The sequence below is a fragment of the Lissotriton helveticus genome, chromosome 2_1 (genome assembly GCF_964261635.1).
Source record: "Lissotriton helveticus chromosome 2_1, aLisHel1.1, whole genome shotgun sequence".
NCBI classification, from domain to species: domain Eukaryota; kingdom Metazoa; phylum Chordata; class Amphibia; order Caudata; family Salamandridae; genus Lissotriton; species Lissotriton helveticus.
This window is the reverse complement of record NC_136059.1, coordinates 244,830,497-244,852,752: the sequence shown is the minus strand read 5'-3', so window position 1 is coordinate 244,852,752 and position 22,256 is coordinate 244,830,497. Positions and strand designations below refer to the sequence as shown.

The window sequence follows — 22,256 nt, the reverse complement described above, 5'->3', positions numbered from 1 at the left end:
AGCTGAACTTCATAGTTTGACCCCATAGTTCAGGAAAAGAACTCGCATCCAGACTGAGGCATTACCAGGCACGCCTCTAGTTGCTCAAGATTAAAATTGCCCTTGGGAATAAAACTGCAGAGTCGCTTTCTTTCCGGTCCGTGTTGCAAGGATTCCCTGGGTATTGCCATGAATCCCCCATGCGCTCTTTCTTGGTGTTGCTTTTTGTCCCAGAGTCGTTTGGATCACCCTGTTACTCTGCCAAGCCTCAGGGGTTTCAACAGCTGGGGCTGAGGCCCCCACCACTGGTGTTATCCTTATATGACTTGTATCATTTTGTGCTGCATTTGCCGCGCACCTTATGACACCGCCAGCTCAGGGGTGGGTGGGTGGTTGACGTGCGACAGCTGAACCTGGTGCAGAGCAGGTATGATGCAGAGGGACAAGGAGGAAGCTCTCCGTGGCAGGCAGGCTTTAATAGTCCAGAGGCTTCGTTGCGCCTCCTGATGACATCACCCGATGACCCTCCATCACCACTTCCTGTGCCAAACCAAGGCTCCCTCTCGTAGCGCAACTAAGGGCGCCCCTCCTCTAGTTGCGGGGGGCGCCTGCTCATAGTAGGCGCACACGTACTACTCACCTCACATATTCTCTCACTGCCATGCTCAAGAACAGAGATTAGAGCCAGTTTGTGGTTTCCACGGCATATCCTTTTTTATTCCTCGGAACATTTAAAATTGCTTGTAAGCCAAGCCAGTTAATGGACAGATATACACCAATAAAACATTCATTTCATAGATATCAAAAGCAAGATGGAAGATGCACAGGTCAAATATCATATTCCACATTCCAAGAACGCCCAGCACACATTGCCATGAGATCCGCGGTGCGCAGTTTGCCAGCAGGCCCCACCTGGCAGGAGCCCCCTCCCCAGGTTCCACCCAAGGCATTCATGCACCCTTCCTAAAGGGAATTTACAGGAAAATCATTGGGACAACTTCACCACATCTCCATCTCCTCCAATCCCACAGAAGAACCATAAACCTAAAACAGGGCACCGCATAGCGCATCGGCCCACCGGGTCTGAACACTGGTGTAATCCCCAAAGTTCCAAAACCTGGCATCGAGGGGTAGAGCAGGAGAGTCCATGGACCACCAACAGGTCATCCAACAGGTCAGCACCCTCTTGTGTACACCCCATTATAATCTGCCAAGGACATCGCCACATGGTGAGAAGCTGACTGGCGCTCTCACCCTTGCCCTGGACAACACTGTCTCGAGTCTGCCATAGGCCCCAGAAACATCTGACAGTATCCCTTGTCACTTTGGTCATCAAGCAGGGGCATCATCAGGAATCATCCCAAAGTCATGTGAAAAATTACCTGGGCCAACAATGCTATACATAAATACTCTTGGCAGAAACAGCTGATCCTGGTCCACAGCAGAGCAGGCGTGATGCAGAAGGACAAGGAGGAATCTCTCCTTGGCAGGCAGGCTTTAATAGTCCAGAGGATTTGTTGCGCCTCCTGATGACGTCACCGGATGACCCTCCGTCACCACTTCCTGTGCCAGACCAGTTTAGCCGGATCTGGTGGCTCAGTGGACTAAAGCAGCCACTGCAGGGGCCTGTGTTCGACCTCATGGTCACAGGTTCATATCCCGGCGGGTCCACTCAGCCTTTCATCCATCTCAGGGGATGTACGTTGTTACAGCGCATGCTTTTACTACGCATGCCTTTACAACGCAGGTTTTTCAACGCAAGTCGTTACAACGACTTGCGTTGGGGGCGCTGGATAGTGAATAGTTTAATTTACCATTCCAACTCCAGTCCCCGTGGATAGTAGGGAAGGTGTTGGATAGTAAATTAAACTATTACCTATCCTAGAGCGCCCCCCAGCGCAATTCGTTGTAACGACTTGCGTTGAAAAACCTGCGTTGTAAAGGCACTGCGTGGTAAAAGTTGCGTCGTAAAGGATGTTTCCCATCTCAGGTCGATAAAATGTAAATGTATGTAAATGTAAATGTATAGGCATTTATATAGCGCACTACTTACCCGTAGGGTCCCAAGGCGCTTCAACCGCTGCGAAACCCTTCCTGGCTTCCCTGAGAGATGGTCCCTTAATGGGTATCTCCAGGGTGAGACCAGGCATCCCCGGCGGTCTGGTGGGGCCGTTAGTGAAGATGAGGCAAGCTAATGCCCAGAGTTGCCGAGTGTGAACGCTGATCAGAGTGGGCACCGAGGCGAGATAATTATCGAGTCCGCTGACCCTGGTCCAGAAACCTGCCGCGCCGGGAATCGAACCCTGGTCCCGGGCCGTCCTCTGCTCTCGGGTCTGCCGCCTCTAACCAGTGAGCCACACTACTTCACCATTCACTACTTGAGTACCATTGAGTTGGGTAACAATAAACATCTGTTATTCAGCACCAGGACACCTACGGGTAATCGTGCGCTTTACAAATACACCTGTTATGTTATGTTTATGTTATGGCGCAACTAAGGGGCCCCTCCTCTAGTTACGGGGGGCGCCTGCTCAAACACCCTTCAGCAGCTGATAACCCAATTTTACCCCACAGGTCCTCATTTTTCCTATTTTAAAGAGCAGTAAGGGGTGTTCACCCTTTCAAGATGTTGGTAATCTGCAGGTTGAGTAGATCTCTGCAGGGGGCACGGTAACTTAAAATAACTGTCCACAAGGAAGCATTTGCTTCCATTTCCTACTGAAACTCATTGAGCCTAATTCATTTGTAAATGTGTTCTGAATATCTCTCTTCTGAAATTTCAGCTCATTCTATAAGTCACAGCCGAGTAGCTTTGTGGCAACTCTACCGTTTTCACTACTGAAATCTCAGTGCTGGTATACCGGTGCATTCTGCAAATCAGGTTAGAGGTGCTTTAAGAGAGCTTACGTAGTAGAACAGAGGTGCAGAAAGGCGCCCTGTGAAAGAGAGTACCAGTATATCAGTGCATGGTGCATATCTGAGCAGTGGTGCATCAGGAGGGCTCTGAGCATGTCTCAGTACTGAGATATCATTGCTTGTTGTTGGTCATAGAAGAGCTGCATTATGAGAGCTTTGTGGATTGGAGCACTAGTAAATAAATAGTATATCAGTGCATGATGTAAGTCTAGTGACTGGTGCATAATGAGGGCCCTGTTCATAGTATATTATGGGGATATTGTTGCTTGATTGTGGTCATAGACGAGGTGCATTTGGAGAGCTCTGTGGATGTCTCAAGGTGCGTGGTGCTGGTTGGCAGATGTATGCATCATGAGAGCCATGGTAATGACTATACTGGAATTTCAGGCTCTGTTGTCAGTTGTGCTGCACTCTGACTGAGTGCCATGTTTTTTATAATGTGGCCTGAAGTTCCACATTGGTTACACCAAGACTGATGTTACATTTAGGAGTATCTTCCTTTCTTTCTTCCACTGGCACACCTAACACCCCATGCATGCAAATACTCTCGATTTAAATGGAAGCCACTTTTGTGATCTACAGATGGTTATTTAATCCTTCTTCTGCTCAAAACGTTCTTTGAACCAACTCAAGTTAAATGGAAAAATCACGTGTTTGGCTCTGAATCTCCTTCTAGTGTGTTGCTAAAGTTTGGTTTGTATGCAGACTAACCCTCTACTCTCCCAATACACTTGCATTAACCCTCATGCCCGATGTCTTGCTTATTGGGGTACGTCAGAGTGCACGCTAGGTAGGAAATGTCATACTTACACAGCTATAATTCCACAGCTTTGAACATTCTATTGTACTTTAAAGTGACTCTGTTACCTGTGTGCCAAAGCGGGCCTAGCTCTGTTAGTTGAAAATCAAAGTGGCACAGTAAATGCTGCTCTATTCGCTGCACTTATAAACTGCACAGTAGGATAACATTTCACTATCTGTCCGTAGTTGGTGGGTGTGGATTACTTTTACAAGATTGGGTGATAGATTGTCCACTATTAATCCCACTTAACCATTGCATAAACATGAATTTGTTTGGAAACCTTTTGATTGTTATATATTTCAAAATATGTTCGAACAAAATGATAAACTATTTTGTTTACATTCATTTATTTATATACATGACATAATTCATTTATATACATTTATCTTTTACCTCATCATATTACACCGAATATGTATATTTTATTACACTTGCTATCTTAAAATGTGATATTAACATCCGTAATATTTTTGACAGTTGGTTGTATTAATTTATATGTCAATAAAATATTTTGAACAAAATAAACTCCACAGTATGTTAACAGATCACGCTATGACTGAACTGAATATGGTAGTACCTCAGCAGGTGATGTGTGCTTTTGAACAAGGGCGCAGGTATTGACAGGATGTCATACAATAACTTGGGCCTTTACTTCCAACAGGGCAGTCATCGAAGAGAAATACGGCAAGGACTTGGTGAACCTAACAAAAAAGAAGCCTTGTGGACAAAGTGAGTTTAAGTAAGTTCTTTTTTGGCATTACATTTCTTCTCTAAATGTGTATACTTAGGTCAGTTTCAGAAGACTGATACTTGAATGATGCAGTGGCCCTGCGCAAACTGAAATCTGAAGATCTTTATTCGTGTGTCCAATCGCGAAGTTTCTGAGTCACTCCTGGGGGAATTAGTAGGAAGGCATTGACACCAGCCCGGATCCATCATTGAGATCCCTGGACCAAGTTGGTGAAGAAACCAAGTGCTGTGATGATCTTCTTTCTATGACATTGACCATCCTTAAGGCCCACCGATTATACCCCATTCTAAATGCAAATAGCCTCCCCTATCCCTATCCTTATATAATCATTCAAATGGCTGGTTGTAATCTGTAACTATTTCATTATGAATTGAACTGTAGGCAACAATATGCTAAATTTATAAATTGTGATATAGGATGATCAAGCTTGTATTTATGAATTGCTGTGTTTTAATTGCACGAAGATCTACATTTTTATCTATGTATTTTAAAACCCCTGCTGTGTAATATTTACATATGTACTTTTATGGTCAACGACTGAATAAACTTTTAATAAATAAGGATGCAGTCAGTCAGTATTTATACAGGTGCATTTCCGGAATCTTCTTAAGTAAATCGGTCACCGGAGCAAAGCGATTAACATTGATCATGTGTGCCTTTGCGGTTGATACTCCTTGAAATTCTTTGTACTAAACAACTTAAATAAAATGAAAAAGTAGCTTTTTTACAAGAGATAATACAGATGGGACTGTCAGGCAAAAGTGCACTGAATGGGACCGTGAACGAAAAAGAAAAGAAACAAGACACAGCAAAGCAATATTTTGACTTTATTTTCTGCAAACATGCATTAGACATTAAAAGTTTAATAATATTAAACCATAAACATCTCAAAGTCTAAAGGTGCCATGCATATGACTGAATTTGAATGAATATGAAATACATGTTATTGTGTGAATATTTAAAACCATTGTAACAACATAAAGTACATACCACAATTATTATGCAAAAAATATAAAGTTTAAAAAAAACTCAGATTAGCCTAATCTTATAAAACTCTATGAAAAAGTACCAAAATAGCAAATAATCAGTCAAATAAAATAAGGGTAACAGTCTTTTTGCAAGCTCAAATTATTTAAATGTACAGTCACTACAGTTCACAGATTTTGAAAAGCGTTGAATGTTTGTACCACGCAAGTAGTTAATCCTTGCTCTGTCGCATTCTCTAAATATGTTAAAAAAAATAATAAATTACTCTTGCATAAATAAATTTAAAAAACATGAAATCAAAGAAGAGATTGCCCGACAAGCTCAAACACCAAAATGAACTACATTTTAGGCAGATGTACACGTGCACAGTCAAACTCCTGTCATTGGTAATGAGATCCGCACAGAAATACATGAATATTTCACTCGGAATGAGTGCTCGTGCACTCCCTATCCACGTTGTGGGAGGCATTCAAGGCAGTCATTCGTGGCGCCAGCATTGCCAAACATGCAGGAATACTAAAGACACTGCATTCTTCCTTGACCCAAATGGAAACCAACATTCGCAAATTAGAACTCCTTTACTTTGAGGCTGGAGATCTCAGGATGCTGGCAGGGATTAGAATTTTTTTATGGAAGATCATGAGGTGTCAGTCAGGGAAACACACTATTTAGATAGAGAGGTCACTGCCAAACACTGTGGAGAGGGAGAAAGGTCCGGGAAGACACTAGCGGTACTTCTCCGTAAGCTCTGGGCCAGACACCACACCACAAAGGTCAGAGACAAACAAGACTCCACTCACATGAGACTGGACGAGATATACAGGTATGACACAGATCTCTTGCAGAAAATCGCCCCCAGATGCTGACGCCTTCAATGCACTCTTTGGCGCAATTCAACCCCTATGACTGGAGAAGACGCCCTGCCAATTCCTTGATGCCCCTCTCATGGTGGAGTACATAACTCAAGTCATTCAAAGTCTGCCTGGTGACAAAGCACCCAGACAGGATGGCCTCACCGCATCCTTCTATAAGGAATATACATCGCTCTTTGCCCTACACATATTGGCAATGTACTAAGAATCCTTATCAGGGGCACATTGTCACTCTCCTTGCGCAAAGTAGTCATTGTTACTGTATAGAAGCCCGGAAAGCTGGCTGACAGCTGTGACTCCTACTGACCGCTATTGATGATTAACATCGATAATAAAATATTGGCAACATTTATTACAAATCACCTATTTACCCTCCTGCCAGATATAGTCCTGCCTGACCAGTCAGGCAGGACAATAGACATTTGTTTTATTTCTGTGAAGTTCCATTTTTTAATATGTATTTATGTTTAAAAAATTGTTCACATGTTGGGTTCCACTGTTTAGACATAAACTTGCGTTGTCTACGGTGAACTTTTCTAAGAACACTTACCTTCCCGGTGTGAAGGAACCCAAATGATGAGGATCGACAACTGATGGGTATTTTTCAACACAGGAAAGATACTCACTTTGGGATAGTGTCACTTTACTTATCTTCTTTGTTGGGGCGTCCTTTTGTTTTCAGACATTTAATCGGAGCTAACTCATTCACTTGACCCACTGCTACTTTTTTCTGTGTACTAAACTGTGATGTCTATTTGACTTTTCGCTTTTATTGTCCCTAAAGCTACTCCCTGTTGTGTGATCTTTCTGACAGCATATTGTAATAGAGGAAACATCTTTTTGCATGCCTCGTTGTCCTGCTTGTCACACCCTCTCACACTGCCATCTCTTACGATGAGTCAAGTGTACCGATGCTTTTGACGTTTTGCAACATCGGGAAACCCTTTTATTAGTGACAGCCTCTTTCTTGGCATGTCGTCTCAGAAAGTCATGTGTCTGCTACGAACAGCATATGGCATGTAGTCACTCTTTAAGCTGCCTTACTTACCACATATCAAATCTGTCACTACTCTGGCCTGCTCCTCTGCCTGCCAAGATTCATCGGTATTATTTGATTGTAACTATGTATTTATTGGTCTTCGATATTGTCGTGACCATGAATGCCCAAAGCAGATTCTTGAGAGTGCGGGCCAAGACATGTGTTCAGGGTCACTGCTGGGTATGTAAATGAGGTACATTTAGTTTGATGGTATGTAAATGTATGCTCTGTAGATTTCCCTTACACTTTATGAACCAGCAGAAGAAAAATGGAAAAGGACTTCCCTACAAGCTCAGTATTGTATCTCTTTGTAAGTCTTGTCGTTCAACTTGACACAAACAGATGTCACCCTTAAATTTAAATCGTGGTCTCAAATAAGTATTTATTCTTCACATGAAATTTATATTCGGGCCCCACTAATTTGTTTTTACTGGTATAAAGTGCTTATGGCACACACTGCTGCTACGCTCAAACGTGCAGCCACAAATAACTCGATTAAATAAAATGCCTTTTACAACTGATTTATTTGACAGGTGGAGTTCAGCCTCTTGCGTTTCTGAAAAATATGTATATTGGAAAATGCAGTATGGTTTTAATGCCCATAATGCCTTGTATTAATGCACACTGATTGCTTAAGCGTATGTCAAAAATATAATACTGATGTATCGCTTTGACCTACCACAATGAACACAACGATGGAGATTCCAGACATGTCACAACATTAGGCTAGGTTGCATACTACAACCAGGTAAACCATAGCATTTTTAACAGCCTTCTGTTTCAATGTTGAGATTTAACATGGTCTCATTTTTCTTTAGTAAAGTGAGGCCAGTCAAATCTAGATTCACGCTACCTTTCTAAAAAGTATAGATATTGAGGGATTCAGGTTCATCTGCTGTAAATTGTACTTACCCATGATGCCGTAGTAGTCTCTGTATATTATGTACAGCTACCATTGAGACGGTAGTATGTGAGAAATGAAAGAATGCTTTTGAGGGTCTAGTTTAAGAAACAACTTTGTAAATCTCTCCATAGTTATTACATCTTAGTTATCCAGTATTAGGGTATCCTTCATAGATTCACATGCCTGAATCATTCTCCGTCGTCGGGATGGGAGTCCCCGGTACATAAATAAAGTAATGTCTCATAGACATATATACATAGTAATGGACCAGAGGCCTCTCATTAGTAACATATCCATGTCCTTTTGTGAAAAGGACCAAACTTTGGCGAAGAGCCAATCAGCTATCACCACCCTCTGGAACCTTCCTGGAAGGAGCTCTAGTCCCTCTGATTTTTTACCGCACGTCGTGCTAAGGGAGTCTCCACTGAGCTCTGCTCAGCTTTCCTTAGTTTCTGGATTTCCAGTAATACAATGCAACCTGAGGTAACATCTGAGAGAACCAACCAGGAGGAACAAAAAAGATGTGGGGTAAAGGTCACTGAATGAACTAGCACAAAAGCGGACAAGTGACGCAATGAGAAGTGCTGCCAGGCCTGTTAGGCGCCATTCCTGGACCTATATACTAGTCTGCCTCTGCTGACCTGGAAGACCCGCCCTCTGACCTCCTTGATGCTTCACCATGTACCGAACCACGTAACCTTTCTTTGCTTCAAAGCCAAATGAAAGCTTCGGTTTTTTAATAAACTTAATTCAGATTTAAGGTGAGAAAAATTGTACTGGAATTTCTATGCCAATTCTAAAAAAAAGAAACACATTGTTTGGTCCCTGCTCTTGTACCTTTGCCCCCTGCACACTCGGCACCAAATTCAGTTGCTCAAAAGTCTGCATTTTGCACAGCAGTGTTCTAAACTTTGTTGCAAACATTAAAGGACAAACATGTATTTTCTTTCTACGAAGTTACATTTCTTTAATATGTATTTATCTATCAGCTATCACCACCCTCTGGAACCTTCCTGGAAGGAGCTCTAGTCTCTCTGATTTTTTACCGCACGTCGTGCTAATGGAGTCGCCACTGAGCTCTGCTCAGCTTTCCTTAGTTTCTGGATTTCCAGTAATTTTTTCTTCAAAATACCTTCATCTGTGTGAAGTTTTCGGGTTACCTATGGCTGATACTCCTAAAAAAGGACTTTTTAGGTCCTGTGCTTCATGTGGTAAAAAGAGACTTCATGTGGATGACCAGCACAAGGACTGTCTCTATTGCCTCTACCCGGATCATTCTTCAAAGGACTGTAAGGTATGTCGTATCTTTTCTACAAAGACCCTCAAGGACAGGGAGGGACGCCCCTTAATTTGGCTGCAGAGGCTAAAAGATAAAAACCAAGCAGTATCTTCTGAAGAGAGTGAATGTTCCTTCAGGACTTCACATTCCTCACAAAAGAGACGTAGGATGGCCTCTCCAGGTCCATCATCGCAGCCACCTCAAAAGAAGACGCATAAAAAGCCTTCAGAGGCGCATGCCAAGGTTTTACCGGCGAAGGTTTCTCCTCAGGAGACTGTTCCAACCTTCAAGAAACCGGTTTCTACCTCGTCGACTTTGCCTATTACCTCATCGACGACGACCATATCTACTTCTGTGGCATCTTCTGCATTATCCACGTCGACCACTTCATCGTCGCTGGCCGGCAGGTCTATCTTGTCGACGATTAAAATAAAGAAATCGTCGTCGATGTCAAAACCGTCGACTTCCATACGATCGCCGTCGACGAGCACGCCCACATCGACGAAGACTACCTCGTCGACATCTACTTCGTTGTCGACGAAGGCTCCGTTGACGACGACGAAGATACCACCGACGACAAAATCATCGATGCGACCATTGTCGACGACAGCATCGACGATGATACCGCAGTCGACGCCACAACCGTCGACGACGACTCCGTCGACGATACCACCTGTGACACCCGTCGACGTCCCACTGTCGATGACCACTCCGTCGACGGGCTCGTCGGCGACAGCTGAACCTACCTTGCAAAGTGCCTATGTACACCTTAAAATGACAAAACGCACGCTGACACCGGCCTTGACTTCTCCAAGCAGAGTCCAGCCTTTACCATCTGCCCACCTCCTGAAGGAGGAAGACTCTGATGACGGCAGTATGTTCAGGACTGCTACCAGCCCATCTGAACTTCATGTCAAATATCACGAAAGCTCGGACTATGATGAACATGAGCTTGAGGACCAGGTGGATTACCATGAGGAGTACCATCCCCTTCAACCTCCTATGGTTTGCCTGCCAGCGACTCTGGTTTCTGACCTCCAATTCCCAATTTCTGATTACAAACAAAGGTTTTAATCTTCGGTTACGCCTCCACCTCCTCCAGTCGTCTCTCCACCACCTAGACCTCGGCCTTCACCTCTGGTAATACAGCCTGACCCTTCCACTTCACAACCTCCACCTTCCTCGGATGATGATGAGGAGGAACAACATGAAGAAGGGGAACTTCAAGATTCTCAATCAACACACCATAAATGGGACGATTATGTAATTCCCTGTCCGGCATCCCCTGAGGATATCGGGGGCTTCCACAATATCCTTGAGAGAGCGGCTCAGCGTTTCAAAATACCTATGCCTTCTCACCAACAAGACTGTTTCCTTTATGACTTTAAGGAACCGTTCAAGAAGTCCATCAGGTCTATACCTATCATCAACTACATTTGGGACCAGGGTGTTAAGATTATGCAAAACCCTTCTTCTTTACCCCCGGTGCTGCCTAGGCTGGACAAGAAATATAGGGCTCCGGACACCGCTCTAGCTTGCCTGACCGGCCACCCCAAACCTGACTCTGTTATCACACAGCGGAAATCTAAAAATCCTTCTGCAACGCTAACTGCCCCTCCAGATAAAGACGGGAGATGGCTAGATAATATTGGGAAACGTGTCTCATCTATGTCCGCGTTAACAGTGCGCGCTTCCAATTCTTTGGCACTGTTAGGACATTATAACCGACAAATGTTGGCAGACAGTGCCCCATATCTTGGATCCTTGCCGGAGGAGGCAAAAAAGATCCTACTAGAAGGTGAACGCTCGGCCTCTGAGATCATCGATTGTGGACACCAGGGTTGGCTGAAAGCAACAGCATTGCGTCCGGAGATACAAACTAAATTCCTTGACATGCCTTATGACGGCCAGCTTCTCTTCGTCACACACATTGATGATGCTCTTCAGGGCATTAAAAATTATACTGATACGGCTAGGGCTTTGGGTACCTTTCAGTTAAAAAACCCTCCCTTTTGTGGCTCAAGAGGGAGAGGACAATCTTCTACGAGAGGAGATTATCAACACTACCGTTCCTCTTACTCTTCCAGTCAACAATATCGACCGCAATACCAGCAGCGTCAACAACAACAACAACAACACTAAGTCCTCCTTTTGAGGGAAAGGAGGTTGGCAAAAGGACGCAGCTAGATGACAATGACTTCTCTCTGCCACAGGTCTCCACTTCCTTTCCACCATTCAGGGTTGGTAGAAGAATTTCTAATTTCCTACACAAATGGAAAAAGATAACTACAGATCGATGGGTCCTGCAACTAGTTCAGTTTGGACACTCACTGGAGTTCATAGAATTTCCTCCCCAGACACCTCCTCGTCCAATGCTCCACAAGAATTTGCAGCTTCTGATCTTGGAGCTCTCACTAATGCTCTGGAAGGGAGCTATAGAAAGAGTTCCTCCTGGTCAACAGGGCAAGGGGTTCTACTCCCGTTTTTTCCTGGTCCGAAAAAAGGAGAAAAAATGGAGACCTATACTGGACTTGAGGAGTCTCAGAAAATATCTAGAGAAACAGTTGTTTTGCATGGTTTCTATTCAAGAGGTGCTACAACTTCTCAACGCAAACGACTACATGGTGTCTTTAGACTTTCAGGACGCCTATTTTCACGTCCCAATCCTCCGGAATCACAAAAATTTCCTCAGGTTCGCTGTGGCGAGCAGACACTACCAATTTCGGGTCCTGCCTTCCAGCCTAAAATCAGCGCCGTGCATCTTTACGAAATGTCTGTCTCCAGTGGCTGCTTATCTCTGGCAACGACATCACCAAGTCTTCTCGTACTTGGACATCTGGCTTGTCAAGGCACCTTTACTAGCAGGCGTGAACAGGTCCTCCAACGCCTGTCTTCAGCTTTTCAACCACTTAGGTCTCACTCTCAATCGGGACAAGTCTGTCCTTCAACCTTCCCAGGGTATAACTTTCCTGGGCGCTATTCTCGACACAACCCAGAGAGAACTAATTTCTTTGGCAACTCGCATACAATCCAAAAAGTCCCTTTTCAAATCTCTGCTTGGGATGATGTCTTCCTGCATCCTGTTAGTTCCTCACTGTCGCCTTCACATGCGCCCTCTCCAAGAAGCGCTGTCGGCTCAATGGCTCCAGTGTACAGGATCGTTCGACGATGTCATCCGCATTACCTCTCACATGGTCAAAGCTCTACAGTGGTGAATTCACCCTCAAAACCTTTTGCTAGGCTTGCCTTTCTTGCTTCCAGCTTCCCACATATCATTACAACAGATGCGTCCCTGGAAGGTTGGGGAGCGTTCCTCCAGGAGCTCTGGATAAGCGGACAGTGGTCCCCTTCCGAGCGGAAGCTACACATAAATCTCCAAGAGCTGCGAGCTGTCTACCTAGCCGTTCTGGCTTTCCTCCCACGGATCAAAAATTATCTAGTGCTCGTGCGGACAGACAATACCACGACAATGCACTATCTAAACAAACAGGGTGGGACCCGTTCCCTGACGTTATCTCACGAATCGCAGAAAATCTGGCACTGGTTGCTTTTTCACCACATTTCCCTTCGTGCAGAGTATGTCCCAGGAATGGACAATGTCCTCGCAGACTCACTGAGCAGACAGCGAACAGTTTGCCACAAGTGGGAGTTGGATCAGCAGATTCTCAATCGCATTTTCTCCCAATGGGGCACTCCTCTCCTGGACCTTTTCGCAACCAAACAGAACGCCAAATGTCAACACTACGCAAGCTGGCGTCCCCAGAAGGGGTCTCTAGAGAATGCCTTTTCGATCGCATGGTTCAACGTCTTTGCGTACGCATTTCCTCCAATTCCCCTGATTCCCAGGGTCCTCAGGAAGTTGAAGGCGGAACATTGCACTCTTATCTTGATAGCTCCAGCATGGTCGCGCAGTGAAGACTTTACCTCCCACCTTTGCAACTTAACACAGTTCTTGCTCAGCTTATGAAACATCCCTTTGAGCCAATACATAGAGCTGATCTTAAATATCTTTCCTGGAAAACGGCACTTCTACTGGCTCTTACTTCGACGAGGCGAGTGAGTGAGCTTCAGGCATTCTCAATTCAGGACCCTTTCCTCCAGTTCAAACACGACAGAATGATCCTGAGGACCAATCCTAAATTTATACCCAAGGTCCCATCGGACTTTCACCTTAATGAGCCCATAGTCTTGCGCTCTTTCCTTCCAAATCCTTAAACGGCAGCAGAGAGGACTCTCCACTCCCTCGATCTCAAACTCTGCCTTAAATTCTACATTGACAAAACGAAGACATTTCGCAAATCTAACCAACTCTTCGTCGCTTTTACTCGACCTAGGAAAGGTCTTCCATTAATTAAGCACAGTATTTCTCGGTGGATCTCTGCAGCTATTATCTTCTGTCACCAGCAAGCAGGGCAACCCTGGCATTCTAAGGTTCGGGCTCATTCCACTGGAGTTATCTTGACTTCCATGGCGCTCTTTGCTGGAGTGCCCATTACAGACATTTGCAGAGCGGCAACATGGAAAACGCAGCATACGTTCAGCAGGCATTACTGCTTGGATACAGAACTCATGAAAGATGCAGCAGTGGGACAAGCTGTGCTCCATCATCTATTTCACTAGAGGTGAGCCTCCTCTCTTCATCCCACCTTCCTCTTGTATACACGCACATTTCTCTCTGATATTGCATTTTGGTACCTTTTGCATTTCACACTGATATGTTATTATCTGGTGATCTTTCATATTCTACCATTCAAAATGTACTTATCATTGCTTGCTACTCTGATTCAGGCATGTGAATCTATGAAAGATACCCTAATACTGGATAAGGAATGCGTTTCTTACCTGTATCTGCAGTTATCCAGTATTGGTATCTCTCATAGATTCACATGCAACCCACTCACCTCCCCTGGAAGGGCTCACTTTAGTTCTCTCAGTAATACATCTACTTAGCACTGTGCTTACGAAAATCCGAGGGACTAGAGCTCCTTCCAGGAAGGTTCCAGATGGTGGTGATAGCTGATTGGCTCTTCGCCAAAGTTTGATCCTTTTCACAAAAGGACATGGATATGTTACTAATGAGAGGCCTCTGGCCCATTACTATGTAGATATGTCTATCAGCATGTATGCTGAAACTCCCCACCTACTGTCGCTGCAATAAAAGGCCTCTTCTGCATTCCAATCCAGGTATTTTAAATGTCCAGTTATATCAGACACGGTGGATACAATTCTATAAAATCTGGCATCAGAAACCTTTCCGTGGAAGCATAGGTGGACTCAATAGTTTCCCTAACTTTTTATCATCTGTAGTATTGAGGAGAATGTATCATTTATTCCACGCTTCCTTCATATTCAAGGTGGTCATTTTGTTTATCTTTGCTCGCACAGGTGACTTTAAAGAAGTTTACTTGGTATGCCAATGTGTCTCCGTGTTGCTGTACTTCGGACGCGTGCTCATATACCCCAAAGCTGCTGTCGCATGCACGGACTTCTGATGCAACAAAGGATTCATTTGAACGTCCTGTACGTTGCACACAAATCTTTAAAGGAACAAGCCTAAATGGTTGCATTCCACCTTACAGACCGCAAATGTCAGTCCCTATCGCTCTACAGAATTGTCTTTGCGTTCTCTCGCCCAGCACAATCGTGATTTACTGCTCTTCGGGCTCAGACCTAGTAGTGTTTATAACTGATTGAGTGGGGGGCAGTCTGATTCCTCGTACCCCTATTGCTCCCATTGTGAATGCTATGTTCAAGTTACGCCAAGTCAACACACTGTTTTACATCCTGGGGATACTAAACAATCAAACTGTGCCACACCATATGAGCCCAGACCAACCAAACTGCTTTGCTTACCAACCATGCTGCGCATTGCCTACTTTAATATGCTTATTTATTCCCTTATTCCCACAACCAATGGATGCGTCTTACTATCATACATTGTTGGATATGTAACACTGCATGTCTATTTGTGGAAGTAATTGACCACGCTGCACCACTTCTTGGGGCATTAACCTACCCCATTATCTTGCAACCTGGAGATGCTAATTTACCACAATGTTTGCTAGAGGCACTAACCGACCCTGTAGGGAAGAGATATGGTTTAGTTGGTAAGTTGCTCCGGTTGGAACATTGGGACCAGGAGATCTAATCCCAGCTTCGATAGCTGAGAGAAAATCGGCTGATCCTGGGCAAATGACTTTATTAATGTCAAATACTTCATTGCTTTGCATTTGGGGGTATCAAAGTGTCAATGTTGTTCACTGGGCTTACTGTTGGCTAAGTGCAGACTGGAATGCAGGTGGGGTAGGGAGCGAGCTCCCAAGTTTAAGGAATGACTTCATATACTTTAGAGACCTACTTACGACCTATGCTGATCTCCTGCCTACGTCATCCCATCCTAGAGACATTTGAGAGCCACTAATCGAGTACCTAAAAGACACTACTGAATAATGTCAATAATGGCCGTGTATACCTACGCATGCATACTGGGGTGTGAGCTGTCCTATAAGACAAGATGGGCGTGGGGCAGACCAAACCCCCCCACACTGCTTGGTATTCCATGTATTGATAAACATAGTACTCAAGTATAGATGTACTGTGTTCCATCAAGTAGAAATCAATGTTAACTTATGACTAGGATTTACAGTATGTGTCATATACTGAACCCTGGGTCAATGCATAACCAGCAGATGACTGTATCTATGCATATTACGATTTGACCTCTATATTCTTCTATCAATATGGAATGAGCAATGTCTCTCCATTGTTATTTCTTTCCAGGGTGTATGTTTGATTGAAAATGCAATAAATACAAACATTAAAAAGTGTCAAAGTTATTAGCTCTCTGGTCACTGGCGCAGATGATGAGAGGACCTCTTTTTTCTTCGTGACAAAGGTTTGATAGTGACCCTGATGATAGAAAGCATTCTCTAAACCTCAGTCTACTCCACAAAACTACTGGGAGCATTGATGAGGGGTGTGGTGTCAGTGCTGATTCAGAATAAGTTGCTCACTTCCAAGGATAGGGCCTACCTCATCAAGTATGCCCACTCTGTAAGATCTGACATTAATTATAAAATTATGCATGACTGCTCTTGTTGCTAATAAGTGCCTGTCTGTATTCGGAAGATTACAATTGTGGATAGAAAGTAAGAAGAATAAACCGTTATTACTATTAATCAATGGTAGCTTTCACATCGCTAGTAACACCCGATTCAAACTAATTCACTTTAACTTCTTGCATTGCTCATACCTCACATCAGAAAGATTACCAAAATATTTCCGAGTTGATCACCAGCTTTTATTAGGTGTGGTATCCCCAGAGCCATGTTTCAACACGTGACCTGGACGTTTCAACGCGTGATCTGGACGTTTCAACATGTGACCTGGATGTGCCGCCTTGCACCGGCATATAGCCTGCTGGGGCTAATACCGCTCCCAGAGAAGGGGAGAATTAGATTCTGCTATGCCTCTCTGGGATTAGTGCTGGGTAACCGTAGACAGATCAGCAATACATTGACTATCCCCTATTTATATATCCTATCAAAAAGATTTGAGGGAATGGGCCCTGGAAGACGAAAGAAGAGTGAGGGGAGTGTGCACTAAAGAAAAAGTGAAGGATGACCTCCAGAAGTGGGTGACATGCTGGATGGGCTGATAGAGCCTACAGCGGAGGCAGATACCGAGTAAGGAGAGACATCAATGTAGTCGAGTCACCTAGCGTGACATATATGGTAGAGTGTGTGGCTGTTTTAGACGGCAGGGAGGAGGACACAAGTACAACCAAAATATCTTCCAATCCGTTCCTTGGGATAGACAACACCAAAGTTGGAGAATACTGCTTTCCTGTGATACATGTGTGCTATTGTGTTGGGGTGGGGAGTGGTTTGGTTGACTTTATGGCATGTAATGTTTGTAGTCGCCTTTGATTGCTGTTGCCTGTAATCGGGCATGTATCTCAATAAAGATATGTTTAAATAAAAATTCAATGGTAACTTTGTATTGTTTATATTCTAGTACACTGAAGAGGTCCCTTGATGTCTTCAAGCAACGTAAGTTACTTATTTTGATTACTAATAACAATGTATATGCTGTGGTATTTGCATACTCAGAATCATAGGTTTCTATATTAATACCATATATTAAGTGTGTCTTGCACTAGCCCATAAGGGACAGAACCATGCCCACTTTTCTGGATATCAGAAAGAATTGGAAAGATTTTGTTCAGCGGTTATCTTGGATAGATATGACACTTTGTTGACCAACGTTGAACACGTTTGCCATAAATGCTTCCACTAACATTATGATCAATGCTGGAGTGTAAGGAAGACCAGGGCAGATGGATGCATGGGACAGGCTCATGATACATGATGTACTTGGAATGATGTGTGTGGTAGATAATGATCATACAGGGATTGCAGTTGGTGGAATGTTGGAACTGGATCTGCTGATTTGGTCACTGGGTTACACTCGCACTGAAAATATTGGTTAAAAAACACTTAATTGGAAGTTCAGTGAGACCAGATGCAAACATAAAAGGGTAAAATGCGATCCCGGATAATTTTAGGGAAGCTGAAAAAGAAGCAGCAGTCTTAAAGCTCCATCTTTAACTTAATTCAGACACGTATTAGTGTCAACCTAAGCTAACATTACAAATATCCTCAAAACCAACCAAACTTGTCAACATTATTACAAGCATTTGTTCTTAATTCCAATATACTGCCGAGCCTAAACAATGTGGTTCAGTGCGCCTTTAACTATACAGATAAAAAAATTATTTATACTTATTTGTGCTGGGGTAGTTTTACAATATGCATTCTATACAATATGTCTGTGCTGGTGTGTAGTTTTACAATATAAATGCTTTACAACACATAAGTGCTCGTGTGTAGTTTTATAATACACATGCTATGCAGGACCTCTGTGCATGCCAGTAGTTTTACAATACACACATTATACAACACGTCGGTGCAGGCATATAGTTTTACAATATACATGCTATACATTACATTTTACAATGAGAAAGAAAGAGAAACAGGCTTTTTCCTTAACAACATCAGCAATGTATCTGCTTTCATAAGTCACTCAGCCAGCACTCATAATTATTTCAGCAGATCCGAATAATTAATACCTCAGATCACCACAAATGTTGGTACTTTTCAAATGCCAGGAATGAACTTGAGGGGAAGGAGTCTGAGGAGGGTGGCCTGAGTGGTATACATTGGGAGTTGGTCCCCTCCCCCACGGTCCAAGAGTAGTGAGTGGGATGCTAACGGACTGAAAAGGCTAAGGAGGGTGGGAAGATTCAAACAAAGAAGCGAATACAGTATCCAAGAATCCTGACTGTGCTGGGAGGTGATTACCATTGACAAATAAGTACTGATGCAAAAGGAAATGTACTGGAGCATCCCTCGGGAGGCTGTTAACCCTAATCTCTATAAGGATCGCAAAGAATGTAAAATGTTTCCCCTCAAAATGTGAATGTTTGCAAATTTGTAAAATAGACCTTTACGAAAATTCAACAGACATTGATTTTTTGATTGTGGTGAATGTATATGTCCATAGGAAAGATAGTATTTATAATGCAATCCAACTGAGTTATTTTTTTAGATGATGTGTAAGAATGCATGTATGTTTATCCAAAGGGCTTGATGTTTATAGTGAGTGATTTGAATGTAAGAATTATCCCAGATAATGGTTGGAATTACTTTGATGAGCTTTTTAAGATACTCAATATCAAATTGGCAGTTTTTCCTGCTAGTAGTTGTCTAAAGATGGATAAAAAGTGGGCAGAATTGATGCAAAAGTTAGGTCTAATTTGCTTAAATGGCTACTTTCTAATTGACTCTCCAGCCGCCCAAACCTTTCATATTGGATCTCAGAAATGGCCAATAGATTATGTGTTTGTCACACTATGGAATTTTCAGTTAATGTCAGATTTTAGTATCTTAATTGCAGACGGTAGTGATCACCTTCCAATACATGCACAATGTCAACTGATGTTCCTTAGGGAAAAATAAGGTGGTGGTTACGGATATATTACCAAGAAGTCTAAAAACATAGATTAGAAGAATAAGAGTTGGATATGCCAGCTAAAATACAATTAGAATTGATTGGTGTTGCAAAAAAGCCAAAACCTCAGAAGGAATTATCTGATTCTCCAAAATAAGGAAAAAAGTATATTGTATAAAAGTGGAGCGTAGGAAGATCAGAAAGGTGACCACAATTTTATAGAAAGCAGAGCTCAATCAGTTAAATTTGCTCTCTTTAACTCCAGCGCAACAAAAAAAGGTAAATTTAATAATATAAAGTGGTAAGATTTACTATTCTAGCTCTGAACTCTAAAACATTGGGGAAAGTGCATAAATTGGGAGGGCGAAGGGCGATGAAGTTTAGCATTCTAAATATTTGGGAAAGCAGATACATTTGGGGTGGGGGTTACATGTATGATTCTTACTCTTACAATCATCATTTACATTTTAGAAAAGGATGAGGTGGTGTTGAAATAAAATATATTTATGAAAACATTATTTAAATAGGGTTAACATACATTATACTTTTATTTAAAGACATTTTTCACATATAATATACTTGTATTTTAAAACATACACCTTGAGAATATGACATACTAAACTAAATGAACCACAATCTTAAAAATAAAAGTATTATAACACATAAAATAATGTCATTTTTTTAAATTATAAGATGTGAATACACCAAATCTACGGACCCCAATGTTCCAAAAACAAAACAATAACATTAATGCACTACTAACCCAGTGTCCAGTAAATCTTTTAGTATGTAACTTAAAGAAAGTTACACTACCCAAAATATATGAACCCTTATTGACGGCCGTCCTTAAGTCATGTCTTGGAGTGCCAAAGAAGGTACACCATGAAAGGTCCCATGTATTCTTATGTCTAACCTGCATGTGTATCAATAGAGGTATATCTGCTTTCTACCATATACAGCTTCCTTCTACCTTCTACCTGTCAGGGTGGCCTTGCCACAGTAAAGCGCCACTCTTCTTTTAGCAAGCAGTAATAACAGGGCAGTGTACTTCCTGACATTGTATTTGACATATTCCAACAGAGCAATGAGTTAAGTGGCTAGAATAGTGCTTCAATCATATCCATCACAGCCTCCATTATCTCAGACTAGTAACCTGCTGGGCATAGCCAAGCCAGGTGCAGGAAGTAGGCCTTCTGATGCACTTTGTAGAGTCTTCGTGGTAAGGTCCATACAAAAGCAATGGGGTGTACAATGTTCTACAAAGAGATTTGGCACTGATCAGCCTCCATTTGTAATTTGGTGAAATAGAAGCGGTCATGGAGCAGCAGATCTTCCGCTGCTCGACACTAAGTAACATCTGTAAGTCAGTAGATAACTTCCCTTTAGCCCTGGGTCATCCACTGGAGCTTCCCTTAGGATTGTGGAGTATAATCAGGATATCAGTTTTCTGGAAGAAAGGAGCGTCCATCACTTGTGGCAGTGATGCAAATGTAGAAAGGGAGAGGGAAATGCAGGGTTAATCTCCTTCAGCATTTATAGTATTTATAGTGTACTAAAGGAAAATATCTAGTAGGGTGTGGTCGCACATTTCTCGTATGTTGGCAGCATACACAAAAAGATCCATGGGGTATAAATCCAGAATGCAAAGCTTTAAATGTGTTAGTTGTTTGACTGCCTTTGGTTTGCACATAAAGGACAGTCTAGAGTTCAGAGCAGGTGGAATTCTGGGTGCAAATAGCTATTTCAGGCAAGCTCTACACCTGATCCTGTCCCAGGGCCAGCAAGTGCGTTAAAAGACTAAATAGTGTTCATCTCACTCCTGGGACGTTTGACAAACTTGTAGAGTACAGTGTTAGGTGGAACTGGATTAGCTATGTCAATTTTGGTTGAATCATACAATTAGAAAGGCAAGGAATGATACCAGAAGTGCCCCTAGCGGGCGCCTGAGCTCACAGATAATCCAGCTCATAAACTGGTGAAGCTAGCCCCCGCTGATGAAAGGGGAGAGTAGGCATGTCCCATTTTAATTGTGGTTATTTGCCAGTCCAAGCAAGTCTGATCATGCAGGAGCACTATTGGTTAAAGAAATATTGTGTAAGAGGAATAGATATATTCATAAACTGGTATAGAAGCCTCAGGAGGACAGACGTTTTCACCACAGCCAATTTGTACGCCAGAGACAGTGGTAGTTTAATCCATTTCGTAATCTGGTCTTCCAGGTTAGCAGCAGCTTTATCATTATTTTCCCCCAAAGTAGTTTCAATATCTCTGCTAATGCAGATTCTAAGGTATTTGACAGATTTGGTGCACAATTTCAAAAGAAATTCAAGGAGACACTCAACAAAGTGAGAAGAAAGACAACAGTTTTAGTCCAGTTAAGAGATGCTATGAATTTGAATGACAGAATTCCCAAATTATGGGTAGGTTATTAAGAGCATGGTCTCAGACAAATAACATTACATCATTGATGGAAAGTGACACAGTGAGCCACTTTGGAGTGAAGCTGAGACCTCTCTTTGAATGGCTTGATCTTAGCCTAGCGGCAATAGGTTCCATTGTGATCACAAATATTATGGGGGGAGAGCGGCCTCCCTGTCTAGTACCTCTGGACATTCAGAAAGGTGCTTAAACCAGCCCATTCTGTCAAATGCACACTACAGGGACCTTTTGAAAAAGTTGCCCCCTAAACTAATCCTTTCTATTAATAGAAAATTAA

General features: G+C 42.9%; 1 protein-coding gene across 1 annotated transcript in view; it reads left to right on the top strand.

Annotated features, from left to right (window-relative positions):
* PSTPIP2 (proline-serine-threonine phosphatase interacting protein 2) overlaps window positions 1–22,256 on the top strand; it is a 275,577-nt gene that overhangs the window by 159,400 nt on the left and 93,921 nt on the right. Inside the window, exons 3-4 of the mRNA XM_078674746.1 lie at window positions 4,359–4,436; window positions 17,546–17,580. Of these exons, the coding sequence (XP_078530872.1) occupies window positions 4,359–4,436; window positions 17,546–17,580 (113 nt within the window). The remainder of the gene's footprint in view (window positions 1–4,358; window positions 4,437–17,545; window positions 17,581–22,256) is intronic.